The 22191-nt window shown below is 54.1% G+C and overlaps 3 protein-coding genes across 3 annotated transcripts; 1 reads left to right on the forward strand and 2 right to left on the reverse strand.

Moving 5' to 3' along the window:
- The first annotated feature begins 601 nt into the window (after positions 1–601).
- On the forward strand, positions 602–7758 carry CSUI_007128 (lem3 cdc50 family). Its single transcript, XM_068067278.1, has 6 exons — positions 602–2152; positions 2653–2937; positions 3611–3742; positions 4200–4527; positions 5054–5215; positions 6141–7758. The coding sequence occupies exons 1-6, from the start codon at positions 1964–1966 to the stop codon at positions 6329–6331; spliced, it is 1287 nt and encodes a 428-aa protein (XP_067920745.1). The 5' UTR covers positions 602–1963; the 3' UTR covers positions 6332–7758.
- A 6176-nt stretch (positions 7759–13934) lies between these two features.
- CSUI_007129 (alanine--glyoxylate aminotransferase) lies at positions 13935–15624 on the reverse strand. The gene has a single exon (XM_068067279.1). It carries the CDS (start codon positions 15414–15416, stop codon positions 14271–14273), a length of 1146 nt encoding a protein of 381 aa, XP_067920746.1. The 5' UTR covers positions 15417–15624; the 3' UTR covers positions 13935–14270.
- A 2203-nt stretch (positions 15625–17827) lies between these two features.
- On the reverse strand, positions 17828–21220 carry CSUI_007130 (serine:pyruvate alanine:glyoxylate aminotransferase; the record flags this gene model as incomplete). The annotated part of the gene is made up of 6 exons (XM_068067280.1): positions 21124–21220; positions 19479–20878; positions 18989–19175; positions 18410–18759; positions 18180–18230; positions 17828–17902 (listed from the first exon to the last, which is right to left on the reverse strand). Exons 1-6 carry the CDS (start codon positions 21209–21211, stop codon positions 17828–17830), a joined length of 2151 nt encoding a protein of 716 aa, XP_067920747.1. The 5' UTR covers positions 21212–21220.
- Positions 21221–22191: the final 971 nt, after the last annotated feature.

Consider the following 22191-nt stretch of genomic DNA (forward strand, 5'->3'; position numbering starts at 1 on the left):
GCCACTAGGGGCATCTTATCTCTTTGTTCCCTCCTCACTCAGGTCAAGCGTGACGTGTTGTACAGCTAAGGTCTAACCTCCTGAAACTGCATCGCTACGCAGATGCACACGAGACCCCCTGCCGCCGCTGCTGGGATTTTGTCGCGGGCGAAGTCGAGCCCGGGTCAAGTACGGGCGCCGCAGCCATGGCGTGTGTTGATTTGCTCCGTGTGACCGGCACACCAGGGGTGAATCATTGATCCGAAGGAGTTCAGACGGGCAGCGCAACTGGGAGGAACGCCCCCGGGCTCTTCGGAAACCTAAATTAGAGTGACAAGAACGAAGAGGTACGACGTCCAAGGGAAGCACTTGACTAAAGTGTTCTTTACAGAAGGAAAAATCCCGGGAGAGGCACCCGGCATTGTCCAGCATACAGCGTTGACAAGGTAGCAGCTGTAAAGCGCGTACAGGGTCTCCGGGCCTCTTCTTGGCTGCCCCAAGCAGCGACGGCTCTGTGTCCTGCTTGCGAGTAGCTGTCGATCCCGCCCTGCGTAACTGGAATTCTGCGTGGCATGCGTCTTTGCGAGATTCGCGTGAAAAGTCCCACCAAGCCTTTTGCTTGCCTAGTTCTCTGATGATACCATGAGGAGACAGTCCATAGAGCACACAGGCTGTCCTCCGACCCCCCGCCCTCCCCTCTGTTTTCATTCTTCGAAAAAGGACGTGTCCACCAATGCCTTTCAGTCCCTCGCCCTGGCATGCTTTGACCACCGAAGGGGTCCTTCTGAGCTCCGCTCGCCTTCCATGTTCACGGGGTCGTTACGAGGCGACAATAGCTGCAGGGACCGTTTTGCCACACTCTATTTGAGCTATAAAACTGGCCGGCAAGACATTTTTTTGGCACCCCCTTGGGAATGCTTCTTTGGGTCGACGGAATCCTAGTTTTCTTGGTCCGCAGTTATCCTCTAGCTTCTTCTGCCGCCGCAACCAGCTGCGTGAATGGCCATGCAGCAAACACGGCTGGCAGTCCCGCTCCGGTGTTTTGTTTTACGGCTCCTGTTTTTTCCAGCTCAACAGTGCGGACATCTTGTTTTTTCTCCATTTGAATGTTCTCGAACGGAGCACTTGCCAAGACATATCGTCTCCAGTCGTGCACAGTTGCTTTCCGGTAACGTCCTTGTTCCACTGCCTCTGGGAGAATGGGGACGGGGCATTGTTGCCGTCTAGACGTTCAAACGAACTCACGTAAATATATATCACTGTTCTCAGTCACGTCTCCCGTCAAGTGTATTGTCTCGGGATGGCTCGTTGGCTAAAACGCACTATGAAACCCTGTGGCCAGCCCCAGGGGGCGAAGCCAGTGTTGTCCTTGGTCTCGGAGCCGAAGGCTTTCTTTCTGTTTTCCATTTACCTTTCCCGTCCCCTGTGAGGACCTCTCGTCTCCGTCGTGCCATTGCCTTTGCTCCTTTGTACCGCCCGTCCTTTCACCTCACTTCGCTCGCGTCCCGCTCTTTCCTGTCCGCAACTCCCACAGTCTATTCCTTCAGGCGGCTTCTGGACGGCATGTGAGCATGCCTGTGTACTCTGAACTTGCCTTTCTGATTGAAGGGGTGCTGGTCCTACATCGCGCAGCACGACAAGCACTTGCAGCTGTATCCGTGCAAGGAGAGAACATTTGTTTTACTCCGCTGTGGTCTGGCCTACTCGTCTTCTTTTTGGCCAAGTCATCCCTTGTTCGTGCGTCTACGGAAGAGTTCTCCGGTGCAGAAGGCTCCAGCCACACACTCGCGTCTTCTACTGTCCCCGACACCTTCCACTTCCGGTTTGTACTAGCAGTTGCTGCTGCTCTGGCGGAGCTGTAGTCTGTTTCTGTCTCGCCGTCTCATATCTTTTTCGCCCTCTTCGGCAGGCTAAGTTCAGTGACGGGTTTCTCGTCGCCCAGTGAGGTGTAGCTTTTGATAAGACAGCGGAGACAGACGTGAAGATGTTCAGAAACCAATCAAAGATCTCTCCTGGTGGAGAGGCTAGTGCTGCGGCTTCGGCAGAACCGCGGATCTCTCAAGATGCGGGGTCTTCAGGATATCTTGAAGTTCCGGTTGGGCTGGGCAATGAAGAAAAGTGTCGAGTCTCAGGGCGGAGGAATACCAGATCTGATAACCATCCTTCCGATGACGTGAGAGAAGTCGTGCTTTCCCATACTGATTGCTGCAATTTCCACCTCGCAGAACTGACTGGCCCGAGCACCTACAGGCAGACGAGCCTATGGCAGGGAATCACGCCAAGCCTGCAGTGCGTGCCGGCCGCTCGGTCGACGGCGAGCGACCCTTTCGTGCCCGCCGCCGCAGTAGTTCTTCCAGCACACGTCCATATCTTTGCTTGCAGATCCGTGCGTCGAGCCGACATATCTGTAGCTGTTCTTGTCGTGCTTCCACATGTGTATCATTCTGCTGGCTTGAGTATGTGTTCCTCAACGCCGCAACGTGCGCTACCCGTGTCCAGGGTCTCGAGAAGTCTGGTTGTTGTGCGTACCCACTGCGTCGGAGAGACACTGCTTTTCCGATGACGTCGTAAAGCTATAGCAGATGGGTACTTGTACAGGCCATGTTCGTGAGTGCGAGTGCCTTTGCACACGGCGGTGAAGTTTTTTCTGCGTATGTATCTTTCCGAATACAGCACAGTGACGCCGGAGGCGGTGGATGTTTCTGTTGTGGAGATGGAGAAAAAGGAGGGAGAAGAAGGCGTTTCTGTTCGTGCCCGAAGAGGACTTTCACGGATTTCATGCAGCAGCGCATGCATGCATGGCAACCAGTCTTGTCACCCCAGCGCATCGTCACCATTGTTGGCTTGTCCGGCCTCGTCTTGCTCGCGCTAGGTGTACTTATTCTCGTTACTTCCAATCGTATCATTGAATGTAAAGTCGACTACACGAATGCTCCAGCACAGGAAGCACTCGTCAAGGTAAACACACGGTCTTGCGTGTATCCACCCGCCATTTCCTGTGTTCCTTTGTACTCGTCATGTAGTCGGCCTGTGTATACACTATACCCGGAGCCTACTGTTGTGTTTTCTGTCCAGTAGTTACCTTAGTGTGGATGCCACCAAGCGTGAGCGCTTACATCTACCGCGTCGCAGCCTCGGCGGTTCCACACGCTGAAAGGCGCAAGCAAGTAAGAATTTTCCGGCCGTGTCCGCAAGCCGCGGAACACAGTGCAAAGCAAAACGTAGGTCGGCGTATAAGTAGAATTGAACGTTGTGGTAGAGGACTTGCGTGTGTATGCTTACATGTGTATGCATGCATGTCAAAGCGCGAGGATCTGTGTGTTCAGGCGCATAAACTTTGTCATAGTAGGACTCTGCCTGGCTTTGGAAAACTACGTCCGAGTCGTAAAGAACAAAGGTCGGGTGGTCTGTTCTCGTGAAATTGTCGGGTGTCGACTGATGCATTTTGTATGTGCGGCGGGTGACCAAAGGCAGGTCTCCGTCGTATCTCGGTTCTCCATCCTGGATGTTTCGCTGGGTGAGACGAAAGATGTGTAGCCTGCTAGCACGGACTGTTGTGCACGTGGTGTACGTCCAAACTAAGAAAGAGCCTGAGCCCATGGCTCTACTACTTTTTTTCTTATGTTCACAGATTGGTCCCGAGCACTGCACCGATTCTGGCATCCAGGAGCTAACTGGGCAACTTTATTTCTTTTACGAACTATCCAATTTCTATCAGAATCATAGGCGATACTTGAAATCTCGTTCAGACCCGCAGTTGCAGGTAAAAGTTCTTCCCGCGAGACTTGCTTCACCTTGCAGTCGGAGGGCCTCGTTATCATCTGTCTCTACACGTGTAATATCAGATTCCATAGGTTATCAGGGTGTTTGGCAGGCAGGGTAGCAACGAGGGCAGACGTTGTATACACTGCATACATACATGTGCACATACAGTTTGCTGATGACGAATCTGTGACGGTGCATGCCCGCTTCTGTGTGCTGCTATTTTTGTCTTTTTTGGTTGATATCACGAGGGGGAATACACACCAAAGTTCTGTAGAGGAAACTGGACGGCCCGTCGACTAGAGAGAGTCAGCTACACTTTCTTCGCTCCGAAGACACAACCGGAACAGAAGGCATGCCACTTTTCCCTTAAAACTATTTCCCGGTCCCGCCGTGAGCGCTCACTGGCTATCTTCGAGTGCTTCTTTTGTTTTCCGTGTGGTGTCACCTGTCTTTAGGGCAAGGTGTACACGCAGCCAAGCGAAGTGAAGACGGCATGCGATCCTCGCTACGTTGCAGATGACGGACGAGTATTGGATCCGTGTGGTCTTAATGCGATGGCTGTCTTCACGGATTCATTTTCTCTTGTTAGATTCAAGGATGGCGATCCGCAGAAAGAAGAAGCAGTGCCGTTGGATGAGACTCGAGAGACGATCTGCTGGCATTTCGATCTGAACTCGCGATTTAAAAATCCATCTGAAGCCGAACGAAAGGCAGCCGAAGGCTCAGTTGACTTCTGGCTTTTCTCTGAGCGCATGAGGAAGGCTCTTCACATGGACATGCCAGGTTAGTTTCGCAAAGTAGTGACTGATTGGCTCACTGCTTCGGCTGTCCTCTCACATGGGCTTCATTCTGAATGTCCCATCTGCATTTGTGTCCCCCCGTACGGTAGAATAAAGCTTCTAGGACGAGAGCCGTTACTTGCGTTCCGCTGAGTTCCTGCGCAGCACGGATGTGGGCTTCGCTAAACGCTGTGTCTGGGTATCGCTGCCTTGGTAACTGCACACGCAGTTTGCCAGTTACAGCTAGGTCACTCGAGCGTAGACTTCTTCACAACTACGTGCATTTCCCTGGTGTACAGACAACGTACATTCTCAGAGTCTCCAGCTGTGAAGAACCGTTGTCCATGTGGAGAAATGGCGAAGCATTTGTCCACTTCGGGATTTCTTTCCGCCCCGCATAGCCTGGTTCAGCACTCCCTGGATAGAAGATTCGGCACTGTCGGACGTGTGATGCCATCCCATTAGCGGACGCTGAAATACTACGGAAAAAAGTGCTCTTGCTTTGCCTCGCCTGTGTGGATCTGATGCAGGTGTCGGTGAAGGCGTGGAGAACAGCCATTTCATTGTGTGGATGCGAGAGGCTGCCTTACCCAAGTTTCGAAAGATCTACGGGAAAATAGAAGAGAGTCCCTTGACGTTACCTGTGTACGTCAAGATACCTGAAAACACCTACGATGTCAAAGCCTTCGGGGGTAAGATATTCAGTTACGCACGGACCTCTTTTCTAGGGCTTCTGATCTCTACGGGAATCTCCACATGAGTGTACGTACACTGTACTCATTATCAAAGGAACCACACGTTCGAGTCCGTCCCAGGATTCGCAACGAACAACCTTCGCGCGGGAGCCTCCACCCCGTCTTTTCAGAGATCCACCCTCTCATCAGTGTGCGTGGTGGATATCGCCGGGTAGTGAGCCTGCAGGTGTCTTCGAAGAAAGCGAAGCCATGTTAAGAGACTTGGATTTGCAGGATATCATTGATCTTCCCCACCTGTGACAATTCGTGGTTCTGGCAATCAGGGAAGGCACTGTGGTCTTCACAGATTTCGTCACCATCGTCTACCGTACAGTTCTATTGTCAGGGTGTCTTGCAGCAGCTGTGAGAGACAGTTGTTACCGTTCCCCTCTTCTTTACCTTCATCGACCGATATACGCTCTTGAGAAAAGGGCTGCTTATGCGAAGGGACAACGCCGTTCATGTTCACACTGTTGTTTCCTCTTGGGCGGATTGCTCTAGAAGACGCTGAAAATGGGGCGTGGATGAAGGACCAAGTCAGTGGACAGAGACAGTGAGCGGGTCGTGTTGGCCATCTCCCGGGTCTGGATATCTCGAGAACCCTAACCTTTGTAGCTCGACACAGGAATGTTGACTGTATGATAGACTTTCAGAAACAATCATTACGAGTCGGTGAAAGGTATACAGTTTAACAGACATCTTCACTCAATGTGGTGTCTAGTGCGCGTCGATCTCTTCGTTGTTGGCCCCGCGTGGGAGCCTGCAAAGGGATAAGCTGAAGCTGTGTATCATTTGGCACGAGAAAATTATCTGACGGCTGTCAGGTCTCGGTTCTTGAAATCAAGTTGTCTTTGTTTTTTGTGTCTTTGCTTGGTTCTTTCAGGGAAGAAGTATGTGGTGATATCACAGGCTTCCTGGTTAGGCGGACGGAATTCCTTCCTTGGAATTGCCTACCTAGTGGTAGCATCTGTATGCCTTGTGGTGTGTGCAATTCTTCTTTATGCTCATATGAGGAATCCCAGACATATGGGGGACATATCATGGCTGCGGAAGGCCTTATATGCAGATGCCTGAGGTACCAACTTCCAAAGAAAGGAACAATTAAGACTCGAACAACAAGAGTACAGACACCTGATCTGTCTCTCACCTGCTCCCTTGGGTAGATGTACGAAAAGTCCCCTGGTTAGTTGGTTGTTTTAGAGGATGTCTGTACATGCTTGAATTCAGATAGACGCGTATAGTTCCATCCGTTCCTCTGTTCACATGTGGGCTAAGATTGTCAAAAGAGAAAAGTCAGTGGCAGGCGGAGAAAGCGGCTTTCTTTTCTCTTCGCGTGATGCATCGTCCACGGAGAGCAGTTTGCACCAAGTGCTTGTCTTTGCTTTTCGGTGTTATGGAAGCGGAGGTGATTCCAAGAGTACACGGTTCATGCCCAGAGAAAAGAAAGGAAAACAGGTGTGCTAAAAAGAAACAGTGAAGAGTATTTTGAGGGAGAATAGAAGCCGCAGTTTTTTTGTTCTTGAAAGGTTAGGTCGTCGACAGCGGCGTGCCTACTGCCTGGACACTCTCTAGAAGACAACGGGCATGACGAGTGCATGAGCCGATACTTGTTGCAGGGACTGCGGGGTTTCGCTTCTGCGGGGAGGGCGGGTGAACTTGCATCTCAATGTAACCTTGAGTCTGGGGCATCACGTCTCAAGTAGGGCGGCGCCCGTGTTCGGGACACATGGCAACGCTGGTGTGGCGGGGAGAGTAAGTTCAAGTGACCGAAGTCTGCTCACATAGATATGTAGGCGCGAGAGAGAAGCGATCTCTTGTGGATCAGCTGTAGTGTTTAGCAAAGTGAGCAGCCACACATTTCTCGTAGTGGGCTAGGCTACGTTCGTGGTTGCGCAAGTCTGTATTCGTACCCTCCTCTCAGGGGCCTAGAGCGCTTAGAATGCCAGGATCCACGATGTTGCTAAAGTTTTTTACTGAGGGGTGGGGGAATGCGTGCACTGGGAAAAGGAGGAAGGGCGCAGGGGGAAGTCCGGGGAATGTGAACGTATCACACTCTCCAACCCGCGGGCCTGCTTGAACACCAAAGAGCAACAAAAGCCATGGGCTCGACGCGACATCAGGAAAATATCGAACGGTGTAGAAGAGATTCCGAACCCATGTCATGCACTACGCTTGGCACTTCGCAGGATGTGGCCGTTTCTGCTTACATCACGTGTCCCGAGGGATTGTTTCTGCACACAGTGATTGCGGACTCACACTTCTGTTAAGGTGTGGTTGCCCGCGCAACACGTATTTAGCTTTCAGTAGACCTCTGTGCGTCATGTGTATAGAAAACAATTTTTTTTCTTGACATTTCCCAGTTCGGGGGGCAAGCGACGCGTGAGCGTGTCAGTGAGCCTCGCGTTCCCTCTCGGCAATGGGGCAGTAGCCCTTAGCTTTTTCTCTCGGCTCTACTCAAACAGGAGCATGTGCCGAGCTCGTGAAGTGTAGTGCACCTAGAAGCTTTTTTTTTTGGATGCTGTCGTCGGACCAGCGTCTGTGCGGAGCTGTTGATAGTGTTCTTTAGAGACGCTGCTGATGAACCGTGAAATTCCTTCGACTGCGAGGCAGTCGCAAACGCCCCCGACGGCGTTGTCTTGTTCGCGACTCCAGTCTCTCAGTACTTTGGTTTTAATCTAGGTGTCGGGCTGCGGTATCCGAGGGGGACACACGGGCGAACGACCACGGGTGCCGAGAGAAGGAAATAGTTACAACGGGCACCCGGACGGCAAAATTGGCACAGCCGGTCATCGTGATGGCCTCCTCACGACCGCATGGGTCAGCCGGCCAAAGCGCCAAAGCTAGCACGGGAAAAGGAGAAAAGCCTACGAATCTTCTCGAAGATTATTTGAACTGGTAATGCCTTGTTTCCGAATCTGTTCTTTCAAGGATTCTAACCAATCGCTATACATCACGAAGATGAATGGCATGGAGTCCGAAGTGGAGCAGATTCCGGCCGGCAGCGGTATGGTCTTTGTCCCGTTGAGGTGTGTGTTACAGAGGACACCGAAATACTGAGCTTCCCAAGAAAGGGCCAGAGTGCAGCGGACACGTGGAGCGCTTTGCCGGTTTGTGACAAGGCAACGAGCCTTACGTACCGCCGTCGTGCCCAATGGGGTGAACGGTGAAAACTGCGAGGGGTACAAAGAGTTCGCCGGTTTAAGCGTATCCGGAACGTCAGAAGAGAATGGATCACGCGGGGCCAGCCAATGCACTTTGTCAATGTCACCAGGTTCTCCTGCGGTCGAGAGCAGAGCTGATTCCACGGCTTCGTGGACAGCGCCAGCTTCTTTTGCGTCGGCATCCGGAGCTGCAGGCTTTCAACACTGCTTCACGCGTCTTCCAGGTTCGGTCTACACACCGAAGTGTGGCCCGGTCGAACGTGGAAGTGTCAACCAGCATTCCGGTTCCTGGCAACGCCCAGTTCATCGTGTTTCGCGTGTGATGCATGAAAGGTTGCAGTCACTGCTATACCGAGGGTGACAAGTGGACGTGGATTCACTGCGTTCAAAGAAGAAGGATTTCTCGTTCAAATACACACTGGACACTCTCATGGGCCACCTCTGTTGCAGCTATATGAGGACCTGTCTGCAGTTCGTTCATACGGTTGCGGACTCTCGCCAGCTTGGAGCTATGTTAAGCCCACGTAGCAGATTTACTTGCGCAAGATGCTATCAGATTTGAAAAGGTTCGCTTCGCATCAACGATGCTGCTGGAGTTCGTCATATGCGGCTTGCGATCGGTGCAAAAGCAAGGAGTCCACTTTTGTTCTTATCAGGCCTTGACTGGGCGCCGAACTCGCCTACCGCTCTTCTCGTCTGGTGGTGCTTGTCCTTGGCTCGCCGGGCCTGCCTCTTGAGAAGTATTTCCCAAAGGCCCTCCTTTAGGCGGCCTCGTTCCCCTGCCGCCCGAGGGGGGAGCACTGTCCCCCTTTGTCTCCTTTTGTTCTTCTTCGTAATAAAGATCTGTTCCCCTGAGGTGCACAAGTTTAAACGGGCCACTACCCCTGCGATAGATGACGGCGTCGACGCGTATGGCTAGAAGTTTCACATCAGTCCGTCGCAGTCGTGAGAAGTGGGAACCGTTGCACCGCAACACTGTTGAGATCGTGCTATCCGGCCAAGCCGGGCAATCAGGATGTCGTTTTGGGAAAGAGAAGTTTCTCTACCTTAGACGGTCGGGCAGGCTTCTCGATTTCGAGCGACCCCTCTGTCATCAGTTAGCAGCAATACTACTAGAATTGCAAACAGCGGAAGCCCCACGGTTACGCGCGAGCTCGCGGCTACACTGCTCACCATTCGTTGAGGTCCCTCACTTCCCGACAAGCCTCCTACAGCGAGTAAAATGCCCCGCGGTGACGCGCGAGCTCGCGGCTACACTGCTCACCATTCGTTGAGGTCCCTCACTTCCCGACAAGCCTCCTACAGAGAGTAAAATACCACGTCACATGCTGGACTGCTCTTTTCGGTGAAGTGCAAAGCTTCTGAAGTTCGCCGACGAGAGCACAACGTCCAAACTGCGCCGCCCTGGAAGACGCGCGCCGGTGTGCGGTCCCGTCTGAGCCTTCATACGGGCGCGTGAGGGACTGCACACAGGCGCGGCTCTTCCGCGGCCGCGCGATTTGAACGTTATGCTCCCGTCGGCGAACTCCAGCCGCACAGTTCGAAGCTTTTGTCTCATCGGCGAACTCCCAGTTTTGCACTTCACTGCCAAGAGCCGCTCAGCACGTGGTTGTATGTGTTATACCTATCTTCGCGGTGCTTTACCGGTGGAGCCGCTAGACTTTGAAGAAAGAATTTTCTCTGAGGAAATGGGCAAGCTGAGGCATTAAAACCAATGCACTCTTCAGCCTGGAGTCCGAACCTGGTGTGCCTTGTCGCGCTGCACTTCTTCGTAAATCTTCAGGGGGCACCGCGATATCTTTAAAACAACATCTGTCATTTGAACGAAGAGACAACGGGGGCGCTGTTGCCGTGACAGAACGTAGTGACCCGGACCAGGTGGGCTTCTCCACTGTCAACCGCACCAGACCACTCTGCCGTTGTACAGTGGCGCTGTGGTTTCAGGCTTGCATTCCTGCCTGACTTCTTTAGTGGGGACCTCACTTTGGTCTCGGGCAGGATTTGAACGACTGCAAGCAGAACTGCACATGTGACAGCGCCAAGCAAGTTATGTACGTTGGCTACATCACAGATCTGTCACCGTGCACGTGAGAACCGCACCACGCCGTGGGAAGCCTCCGAGGAAATCTAGTGCCCGGTGTTTTTCGACGTGCCTGACAGATCCGTTCTCAGGAGCCGATATCGCGTCACATCGGCACGAGTCCGGATATCTTAGTAACGCATTCGTGTCCCGACATACACTGAAACTGACTAGCAGCCGGCTTCCGACATTCGTGTCCTGAGCCTCCGCTCTCCGCGGCCGGAGTACTACGGCAGCTCTTGTCCGGCAAGCCTGGCGGATGAGCCAGTTGCATAGGCTGACAAAGCTACTAGGCAGGCACGGGCCGCAGCGTTGTGTGCGAGTCCCGCCCCGAATCGCCACCTGACTTCAGAGATTCTGATCTTGTCTCCGCGGGGACACCTGCGTAAAGCTATCGGAGGCGCGGCCGCCGGACTCATGGTGCGACATCGCCATTTAGAGAGTGGACAGGCTGTGGCCGGCGTCGTGCTTCTCACCTGACAGAGCCGCCGCCTCTGTTCCTAGGAAGAAAACAATGACAGCTTGTTGGAGTTGCTTTCCAGGCCCGCTCGGCGAGTCCTCGGTCACTAGGAGGAAAAGCTGGAGAAAAAGTCCCTGAATTCAACAAGGAAAAATAGAGTTCCTCCGAACTGTTTGGCAAAGTCAGATCACTACAGACTACCAGTAGCTACGCTTCACTCGTGGAGTCGCATGACTAGTGCCCGCTGTTGCTTCGAGGTAGATTGTGGTGGCGCGTGCCGGCTTCACCTGGAAAGTACATTAGGCAGAATACGAGGAGGTTTAGCATCGCCACTGTTTGGGCTTTTGCGAAGGGGGTCTCAGCAGTCAGTCCGCGCACACTCATGGTGGGGGTGTCCGAAGTGGCGGCAGGTCGAGAGAAGCGAGCGCTGGGGCCCGGCGCGCTCAGGAGGCATGGTACCACAAACCGGGCTGTTGCGGGTGAAGCGCGGCTGTCAAGTTAGGACTGGATCGCTAGTGAAATATCCTGCACAACTTGAAAGGAGAAGCCCTACTTGCGAGATGACGATTGCCCTCCACCGCAGACGCGATACCATACCTCTAGCCTTGGCACCAAACTCCTTCTCAAGACTACTGTACCCAGAGTTATCGTGGAGTGGAGAGTGAAATGTTCTTTTAGCCCTGAAGGAAAGAGGAGCGGATGCATGGTCGCGCTTTAAGCGGATGTGCATAGCCACTCGCTCAGCCCGGTCCGCGAGCAAAAGTGTAGCAGCCTACGCAGGTGCAGCTGCGGTCCACTGCGCCACCATGTGACTGGCAGGCACTCGAGTTTTGGTGGATGCATCTAGTACAGGGACAAGAGAGACGACAAAGGGGTTTTGGCCGTCTAATAGTTGTGAACTTTGTGGACTCGCTATCGATGCTCTCATGTACATGACTCCGTTGAAAGGGTTGCTGGATGCACAGCTGCTCAGTAAGCCTGGAGAAAGTGTGCACAAGACTCCAGTGTACCAAGCACCTCCGTGGCACCTCCTCCGCTTTGCCCCTTGGGGATGGAAGGTGTTTCTTCTCGGACGGCGTGGTCTTGAAGGAGGGCAGTCCAGCAGCGCCTGCGAAAGAGTTACCCCTTCACATGATACGGTTACCTCTAGTCCCGTAAGACACGTACTCTCTGTTTTCATCATACTGGTCCAGGGCTGGAGCGCCACGCTCGTCGCAATCCGCGTGCAGGCCCCCTTTAGGTTCACGGGTTGGTGTGATGCGAGGTGACGGCTACGAAGTGAGAAAATGAACACGGCGGCAGCACCTGGCGCGATCGCCTACTCTATGCGACTTGCGTCCGAAGTTGTGGCTGCTTAGGAGGTTTCTCCAGGCTACCAGCCACCAGCACAACCCTTGGTGGACTCCAAACAACCTACTCTACGGGATACCGGCAGGTTCGATGCGGAGGTTAGGAGATTGCCGCTCTCGTGCCTAACCAGGGACTTGCAAGACAGGTAAAGTATTTCGAAGCCTTGGGTAAGGAGAGGAAAGAAGCCGGCTAGCAGCCTCCGTCTTTTAACTCCCTGTTTCCGTTGTCACGAACCGATCAGCGAAGACCAGTTTCGATCCCTTCTCCCTCCCTCACTAGGCCAGTACGTGAGCTTACTCACCGTCAAACAAGCCTCGTTCTAGCCATGGCTCGTTGGGGGCACGTAGGGGGGCTCTGGTGCATGCGGAGAACTGCGCTTCCGCTACCATTTTGCCTGGTAGTGCAGTCTTCGAGGCCAGCACGAGCTACACCAGTTTATCTTCCCGGGACGGACAGAGCGGACAAAACACTGTCATCAACACGTTCGGGTAAGAGTAACCAGCAGGCGGATGTTTGTACTAGGGCCGGGTGCGAACAAACCTCAAAGCAACAGTGTAGCTCCGCGTTCTAGCTAGTACAGCCTGTGTGGGTAACGACATCGCAAGTCTGCGACCGCCCCGGCCAGCCCAACCTCCGGAAGACCGAACTGCCTCACCCGACCGCTCCTTGAGCCTCCCGCGACGAAAGAGCAGCGATTCGGGGAAAGCGGCTGTTCATCAAAAGAGCAGCTCCTCGCCGGATCGATGCTTCCCGGCGTCCAAGCAGCGCCGCTCCGTGTGTGGGGATCTCCCCACAGATGTCTACTGCACTGCTAGGCTGCCCAACTACGGTGAGCACAAGTCTGCACGGCTGCACTGCAGCAGGCGTTCGAGGTCGTCGGCACTTCTAGGACATGATCAGCCGCTGTGGTGACGCAGCGTTGTGGTTCCGGCCCGCCTCTCAAGAGGGCCTCGCCGCACACGTGCCGGCGAGCCTTACGTACGTAGCCTGCTATATGGACTACGTAGAGCAGCGAGCCAGGCAAAGACATTGGACAGCTCAGACTTGGTGGTCAACCGTGCCATCTGCACAGACTGCGCCCACGAAGGCGGTGGTCCGCTGGCCTACCCGCAGGCATCTAACTGACTTAGTGCGGCACACTAGAGATGCTGCCGTAGCCCCGCATGGACGCGGCTTCGGTGTTGCTCTTCTTTTTAAGTGACTGTTGTGGTTACCAGACCACCGAACTGCCAGCACTAGTGGCATTCCCCCGGGCCGCACGACCCATACCTAGGTAGATCCGAGACGTCTTACAGATTCTCCTATCTGGTAGGAATACAGTAGGGACATAGTGATGCCCCCAGAATTGAGACATGCCTCGCGATGTATGCTCCCCCCGGTCTTCCGTACCAGGCCCACCCCGCCACGTCAGATGCCTCCTCTATGGTGACTCAAGCCTGACGTTGTGTGCAAACTGTGCACGAGGTCGGCGAAGTAATGTGTGCCAGCGTTCGCTCCTCTGCTACATACCCGTCAAGGTTGTGGTGGTTGCGACAGTTCACAACCACATGGCCGCTCTCACGGCTGCTAGACAGATTTAGAGCAGGAATAGCCCCATTGAGAAAATACCAGTTTACAAAAAACACGCCGTCGAACGAGTCTCTTATGGATCTGGGATCAGAGCAGGCCACCGCAGCTGTGTGCTTTCTGCGCACGAGACAAACGCATTCCGAAAGCAGCCCCCGTGCTAGGTCGCACGGGAATAACGATATGTCGACAATGCTCAAGGCTCAATGAGCAATGAGGGAAAACTTGGCCATGGCTTCCCACCTGTCCGACGCATACCCGAGAACAGTGAAAAACTTCGAACACCACGCTTCGAAATGATGACCACGGGTCTCGCGCGTCAGAAAAAAGAAATTCCAGTAAACCTGGGCAGAAGATCGGACACTGCGCCGACGCCGGAAGAGACAGAATCACATCTCAGCCAAGCGTCCTACGAAGCCCTGTTATCAGCTTGTCGACCACTTCACGCCGACTGTTGTGACCCATGAGACCTATGCGCCACACCTTGCCCGCAAGATCACCGATTCCGTTGCCAATCTCGATGTTGTCTTCCACGAGAAGCCGTGCCGCCAGTGCCTTTGCGTCGATGCCGTCGGGAATGCGAACGGTTGTGAGAGTAGGTGCCCTCCAGGGTTTTTCAACATGCACGGTCAAGCCGAGCTTCTCAAGCTCGGAGTGCATATACTCCGCACTGTCCTGGTGGCGCTGCCAGCAAGCTGAAAGACCCTCATCAGTTACCACGCGGAGCGCTTCCCTCAACCCGTAGTAGGATGCAATTGCCGGGGTATGGTGATATTGGTGAGGCGTCTGCCAGTACTTTTGTAGAAGTGAGAGGTCCAGGTACCAGTTAGGCACTTTCGTTTGGCGTGCAGCGACTTTCTGGAGAGCGCGGGGACTGACTGTCAATGGGGACGCCCCTGGGGAAGCACTGAGAGCCTTTTGACTACAGCTATACGCAAGATCAACACCCCACTCATCCAGATGAATCGGAACGCCTCCCAGGCTAGTCACTGTGTCAAGAAGCAATAATGAGTCAAATTCCCGACACAGCGCGCCTACGCCATCCATCGGCTGTAGCACGCCAGTGGACGTTTCTACGTGGACAATGCAAAGTAGACGAGGCTGATGCTCTTGCAGACCTTCGCGAAGCTCCTGTAAAGAAAAAGATTGTCCCCATGGTTTGTTTATGATGCGGACATCGGCTCCATAACGGCGAGCCATTTCCACCAGTCTATTGCCAAAATACCCGCAAACCGCCACCAGCACGACATCTCCTTTCTCTACAACGTTCGCTAAGCAAGCTTCCATGGCAGCGGAGCCGGTCCCACTGACGCAAAGCGTGGTCTCATTCTTCGTCTGCCAGACATAACGGAGCAATGCTTGAATGTCCTCGAGAACTTGCATGAATGCGGGGTCGAGGTACCCAAGGGCAGTTAAGCCCATAGCTCGGAGCACCTCCGGGTGCGAGTTTGACGGTCCCGGACCCAGAAGTAGGCGGCACGGGACTTCCAAAGCCTTCAAAGATGGCTTGAGCTGCTCATTAACCTTCGTGGAGACTGCCATCGCGACGACACCTGAGACTATCCACACGATAGACGGCCGGACAAGTCCTCAGCTGAGTCCTATGCAGACCAGGTAGGCACACAGGAAGGCGACACCATACGTGCCCCGACAAGGAAATCAAGACCCGCGACGCGAGCCGCCCTGAACAAAATAGTGACACTCTCAGATGCAGCCGCCGCCCACTTGTCCGCATGCAAGATCTGGTTGCCGTAGAAATTAAATGTGGCAGCTGTCCTGGTGGTGGGATAAGCCAAGACCTGGGATCGGAGAGCGTACGCCACTCAGCTACGCGGTCAGCCTGCCGCAAGGAGGGGGGACAGTGGGGAACGAACCTTGTCTGGCGGCGGATCGTCAGGCCTCTTGCGGAACTCCCAAGTTCCAAGCGATCAGATTGTTCCCGACAGGTTCCCGGCACACGCTTATCGGCTTGTCCGGCTTCGGACAACGAGAAGATGAAGACCTACCCAGATTCGAGACTCGCGTTTTGAGCGCTCACGACCGGAAGTCTCTGTCTTCAGTAACCGGCCTTTTCTTCGCTGCTCACACAAACCTAGCTTTTTCAGATGTTTCGTGCCCCTCGAATCACTAGTTACCAACTACGCGTGCTTGCGATCAGCAGTCTGTTGAGGCCACGGACCGGGCATGCGATTCTGCAGAAGACGACTGCCCCAGGTTTTTGTGGGGACTTCGCGACACGGGTCTCCAAATGCATACGGAATCTGCGCGAGCTTCAAAGGAAGCCCCAGTCCGGCCCGCCGCAAAAGCCATTCTGTGGCTTCTTCTGCTCATTTGGTGCCTCGAAAAGGATAGCGTGCATTTGAGTGAACGTTCTTACGGAAGACACGGCTCACTATACTAGCCATGTAGACCTCAACAGTCGCACCTCGAGGTGCGGACCTACGGCAGCCCAGCTTCAACAAAAGCTAGCGCTGTTGTGTATCCTGTTTTCTGGAACAAATCTGCACGGCAGCCTGCTGCGGCCCTTTCCCGCACCTCGGGCAAGGCCGCAGGCTCTTTTATCTCGCCGTCCGCACCACCTTTCTTCCTGAGGAGCTCCGGCTTTGGATACGAGTTGAACGTTGCGGCCCCCGGGCTCCCTTACAGGTCGTACTGAAGCCAGGCCGTCGGCGCGGCAAATTGGCTTTTATGACTGCACACTACGGCGTGGGTCTGGGGTCCGCCGTTGTAGGTCCTTTCTGAGGGACAGGATTTGAATCTTCACCTTTGCAGACAAACCCGCAGATGCGCCAACTGGAAGAGGCGTGATCAGACGACTTGCCTTAAATGAGAAGACACTGCCTGCACTCGTTCAAGTATATTTACCAGCCGTGGCAAGCGGGCCACCTTGGCGCTTGCCACTCGGACCGTACGCTCTTTTTGAAACTGTTTTCGCGTCCAGCAAGCCGGCCCACGAGAAACGAGCTTTCAGTAGAGTGCGGCGCACGAAACCGAATGTGCCATCGAAACCGGAAAGGGGCCCTGCGGGACGCCCTTGGGGTGCCCCATTCCAGGCATGCTGAAAAGCCAGTGGCGATCGGCCGCCTTTCCACCTACGTGCTGCTAAGCGTTCAAAAAAAAGTCCCTGCGGTGCAGCTGCAGGAAGAGGGGCGATCATGACATAGCTGACGATACTCAGCAGTTTCCAACTCCGATGGAGCATGTTCGCGTCACATGAACGTCGTAAGTGGAGATGCTTTGCCGCCAGCAATGTGGGTATGTGCCCCTGACACAGAAGGGTTTTCTTAGGGAATGAACTCCGGTGCTCGTGACTTGGTTACGCCACACACCCAACAGCAATCCCGACCCACGAAAAAAAATAAAATGGGCCGGCGGAGTGTGGATATGCGGCGCGCTCAGCAGGTTCCCCTGTCCGAAACTTTCTAGCGGATTCGTGACGAGGCAGGGTGCCTAAGTGGCCTATTCGTATCAACCTGGAGCCCGTGTGTTGGCGGACTTCTTTTTTCTGGCCTTGCCCGTCTTCACCCCTCCCTGGGGCTTTCCTCTGGCGCCCCTGCCTTTTGCCTTCTTTGGCTTAGGCGGCTGCGCGGCCTTCGTATTCTGAGGCCGGTCGGAGACAACAGGTCGCTGCCTCTTCACCGGCTTCGACATCGCCTCCTCACACTGTCACAACAGTTAGAAATGCCAGACAAAAAACTAGGAAACCACATTGAGGTTCCCTATTTCTATTTCTCGACTGATTCAGTGCACAGACCCGTCTTCGATGACCCCTGAAAGTACAATGCCTTTCTTTCAGGTGTGCGTCTCCGCCGCCGTCGCTAGTGGCCGTGAGTTGCACGAAACTGAAGCAGTGGGGTAATCACCTACACACCGTCACTTATACACTATGTCAATAGCTCCACGGGGTTCCTGGACAAATCAGCTTCTGCGTATTGCCTGGCTTCTGCTCGACGTCAGTATACCTTCTTTTGGTCAAGTTGCAGCAACTTCTCAACGGCCACCTCGACATGCAGCTTTTCTCGTAGCTCCTACAACAACACGAGCAATTCTCAAAGCACTTTGCTCATGAGACTGTCTTCCAGAGCATCTCACCCTCCTTGAACGCGGCACGCTGGAACCGGGGCTTTCCGGCGCCTTCCGTTCTCAATTCCAAACTCACTGAAGTCACGGAATGCCTCAGCCGGCCGCGGCCATCCACCATCCCTTGATGGACAGCACAAATCTCGCTGACACGGTAAAGTGTCGGAGAGACTATCTGGTGCTGCAGTCTCAGAGCTTCGCCGTGTACGTGCCAAGGAGACTTACGGGCACGACCTTTCGAAGCCCATCGTAAGTAGCGGCCATCTGGGAAGTTTTCTGTGCAACCGAAGAAAAGAAAGACAATCAGCCAAAGCTACGACCGATACCACGCACGTGGTGGGCTCAAAGAGCGTCGGGGCCGCCTGAAAATCGCGGTGTGGCGGTTGAGTGAAATCCAGTCTACGGGAACGCCGTCTACTTAACGACGTGCCCCTTGTCTCTACCCCACGTGGTACCAGCTTTCGTTGTTTCCCCGAGTGTGCCAGGGATGGAAGTTTCACCTTCAGTTTGGCTCGGAGTTTCTTCGCCTGCGTTGCGTCTTTCAGAATGGCCCTCCACAAGGCTTCTCTATCAGCAAGCAGGAAATTGCTGTCAGCCACATGCTCACGCTGTGGACCGGCCGCCACCAAGCAAAGATTCCAGAAGAAATTGTAACTTGACGAGTGGGACAGGGGGTTACGAAATGCGATATATCGGAGTTCCGGGGGCTTTCTCCAGCAGTCGCGACGTCCGTCACGCCGCGAGTCAGAGAGCTGGAAATATTCCTGAACCAGCTTTAAACACTCCTCTTGCTGGCTCGGGTTTGCTGCAGAAGTAATTGAGGTCGAACACCAGCCATCGGGAATGTCGGGGACGCCCTTGTAAGCCAACTGGTCACGTGGCCTCTCTCCCAGAGAGATCTGAAGCCAGCCGTACCGGCGGTGTCGTCCTACGATTGTCGACAGCTGCTCCTGCCGCTTTCCACGGTGTTGACTGCTGTTTGAGAAGCAAACAAGAAGCTGTACCTCACTTGGAGTGTGCCACGATCGACCTACCCGGAGCCGTGTGGGATATCAAATACACCACGTCCGGCTTCATCAGCATCGCTTTCCGAAGACCTCCGGGCAGGTCTGTAGTACCGGGCTTTTCGTTCGATTTTGCTAGAGAACGGATGAATTTGTCCACAGAGACAATAGTATGCTCATCAACCCTCCGTGGCATCGACCCAAAGCATGAGTCCACCTGTGTGCAGCAGCAAGAAGTTGAGAGCACAGAGAATGCCTTTTTAGAGTATTTACAGGAGCAGTTGCCCACTTCCTGTGCACTAGTACTCCTCCGCATGCCTCCAGCCCGACTCCCCTTCCTCGATGAGATGAGTTGCGGGGTCATCATGAAAGTCTGTGCATTCGATTTAGTGCAGTCTATTCTTTCCTGCTTAGATTAGCTTGACACTAGATTCTAGGCGCTTGGAATGCGTTGCCAGCTGCGGCTTCCTTAGCTGGTTTCTGATTCCATACAATGCTGTGTCGTTTGTCTATGAATCACCTTATTACCCAGTTTAATGAGATTGAACACTGAGTGCTGTTTCAGCATGGCCTTCTGCACGAGCTTGCACAGTTCTTCGCGTATGTCTGGTAAATAAATGTCCATGTCAGTTGCAAGGTCGATGACTGCAACATAATGTTTCTTCACGCTGCCAGAAGTGCCGCTGTCGCCCGAGTCCCCTTGCTGAGTGGTATCCTGTCTTGAATCGTCTTCCTTATTCGTGCCCTCTTGAGGCTGTTCATTCAGGTTTTCGATACAAATCTGCTGCTCTTGAAGTAAGTACGTCTGCGTTCTTTCCTTGTCAGGCTGGAACTCGTGGAAAGACTGAGCCAACAAAGGCTGTTCCGCTTCGGCGATTCTTTGCCCAAGCAGCTGTTCCACCTTTTGGAGCTTGATCTCTGATAATTGTCTCTGTCCAAGCTTCTTGTTTGTCTGTCTGAGTGCGGCAGTTTTCATCTGCAGATCCTCCAGCAGCCCCAGCTTTCTCGCCGCCGTGTCCGCGATCTGCTTTTCGAACACAAACTGGCCCTTTACAAGCTCGGCTCCTTTCACTTTTCTCATCGGAACTGGCCTTCCGCATGCGTCCTTTCCATATGGCGGCTGCGACGGCGTCGCGACCTTCGGGGGTGACCAGCTGTCGTGGCTGGCGTAGACGACAGGGAGGGGAGGGACTCCCAGGCCAACTCCAGAGATAGAGAGTTTCAGGTCTGGCCGCCCTCTTAGCCCCGCCGGACTGTACGTACCAGAGCCCTGACGAGAGCTTTGGAGTTTTCTGACTGGAGAGCCACCTTCCGGTAGCGGAAGCATTCGAGCCGATGAACCTCGCCTCGACAAAGTTTGGCTTCGCGCCTGACTTCCGGTAACGCTCCCTGTTGACTGTTTCACGTATAAAGAAGCATTCGACTGCATACTTACAGGGGCCCCGTTCCCTGCTTTTTGAGGAACGTAACGCGGAGAGATCAGCTGCGAAGAATTACCCGAATGTGAGACTGTTCTGCCGTCGTCTCGGTATTTTGGAGAAAGTGTTGCCTCCTGTCCGGGGTCAATATTTGCTGGGAGGCGCGACAGGCCAACTGGGCATCCCGGGGAGCCCACTGATGACAGGGGGGGAGAGGAGAAACTCTGGAGAGAGCATGTTTGGACTGAAGTGTCCGAAGGGCATACGCCGTAAGTGGAGACGTGCTTCAGGAAAGCTGAAACTTTTGGATTGGTGAGGACAGCGCGACACAGTGGCGGTTTTAAGGCAGCATCGCAGAGGATGAGCTGATCTGCATCCGCGGAATCTTGCGCTTTTCGTAGGCGTAGCTTCTTCGCTCTGTCGTTACCCTCCTTTCCCGACTTCCGACGCTGACTGCTGGGTCCAGGCTGTTTCTTTTGCTGGGCGAGCATGCGGATCCTCCCTGGTTGCACACCACACCAAGGCGGAGAACATAGCGAGCTTGGGGGGACGTTTGAAAGCAGGCCAAGAAGTGTAGGCTTATGGCGCCGAGAAAGGAGGTGACACGGCAGTAGTTGATGCTGACTGGGGAACCTGTCCCCCAACCACGTCCTTAGTATTTCTAGTCACGTATTTCTATGGTTCCGGGTCTACTGCTTCTTGAAAGCGTTGCGTGATAAAAAGCATTGCTTTCACATGGTTTCCTACCCTCTGTATCTTCCTCAATGTAGTATAGCTCGCTTGTCTTGAAGCCACGAGGGACTTCAGTGCGTTTACTCTGCTCCTTGTTCACCATTTTGAGCGCCTGCGGCCATATCGGGCGGAGCGACTAAAGGCTGCGGAAGCTTCAAGTACTTTCGCCCGGAAGGCCTGTCGTTGGAGATAGCAGAAACTGCGTCATCGCGCCTGGAAGTATCGCAACTGGTCCCCTAGCCGTGTAAGAGTGCTGCTTCGCAGTGAATTAGTGCTGTTACAGCCGAGGGACCCGGGAGGCGTAGAGCAGTTGGAACGGAAAAAGGCGGGGTCGAGCGTTGGGGGCGTTCATCATGAGCTGCTGCAACTACTCGCTCCCTTTTCACGAGGCTACGCATTCCCCGACCTCATATTGCGACCACCGTGGTTGACCGTGGCCCGTGAGACACAAATGTGGGGCGCCCCCTCAGTGGGCTTTCCAGCCCCGATTTGAGAGCTGATGCCGCAGCCGAGCTTGTTTCTTGGTGCCATTATACCGGCTAGACACTGAACGGGCCCCGTCGGCGCTTCTTCTGTACTGAGCTATAGTACGATTACATCCCACATAACCAGTGGGGCACGGGGTCGGTTCTCGGTCCTGCCGCCGTCAATCAGACAAGGGCCGAAACTTTCCTTTGAAGGATCCCCCCCTTCAATGCTGTTAGTAAGCAACCCTTTTCCCCTTCTAGTGAACGCTCCCTTTGCGACCTCCCATCACTCGGAAGCAGCTGTCTTGGCCGCACACAATCCACCTCTGGCATACTGCCCTCCCACTCGGCTTCACGGTCTCGTCGTGAAAACACTCACGAGAGCAGAGAGAAAGTCTGGTCCCACTTAGTTCCCGTGGTCCACAACCGTGGCTGGAGACTGGCACCTCAGGAAAACCGATAGCACGTTCATGTCAAAGTACTCGCTAATGTTGTAGCTAGTGATGCGGGGGTGATCCAGCCAACACTGGTACTATGTTCGGTATTCCGCCTCCCCTGCCTAAACTGCTGAGGAAAATAACGCCTCCTTTCTTCTGCCCATAGACGTGCAGCTAAG

Source organism: Cystoisospora suis, assembly GCF_002600585.1.
Source record: "Cystoisospora suis strain Wien I chromosome Unknown contig_3686, whole genome shotgun sequence".
Classification (NCBI taxonomy): domain Eukaryota; phylum Apicomplexa; class Conoidasida; order Eucoccidiorida; family Sarcocystidae; genus Cystoisospora; species Cystoisospora suis.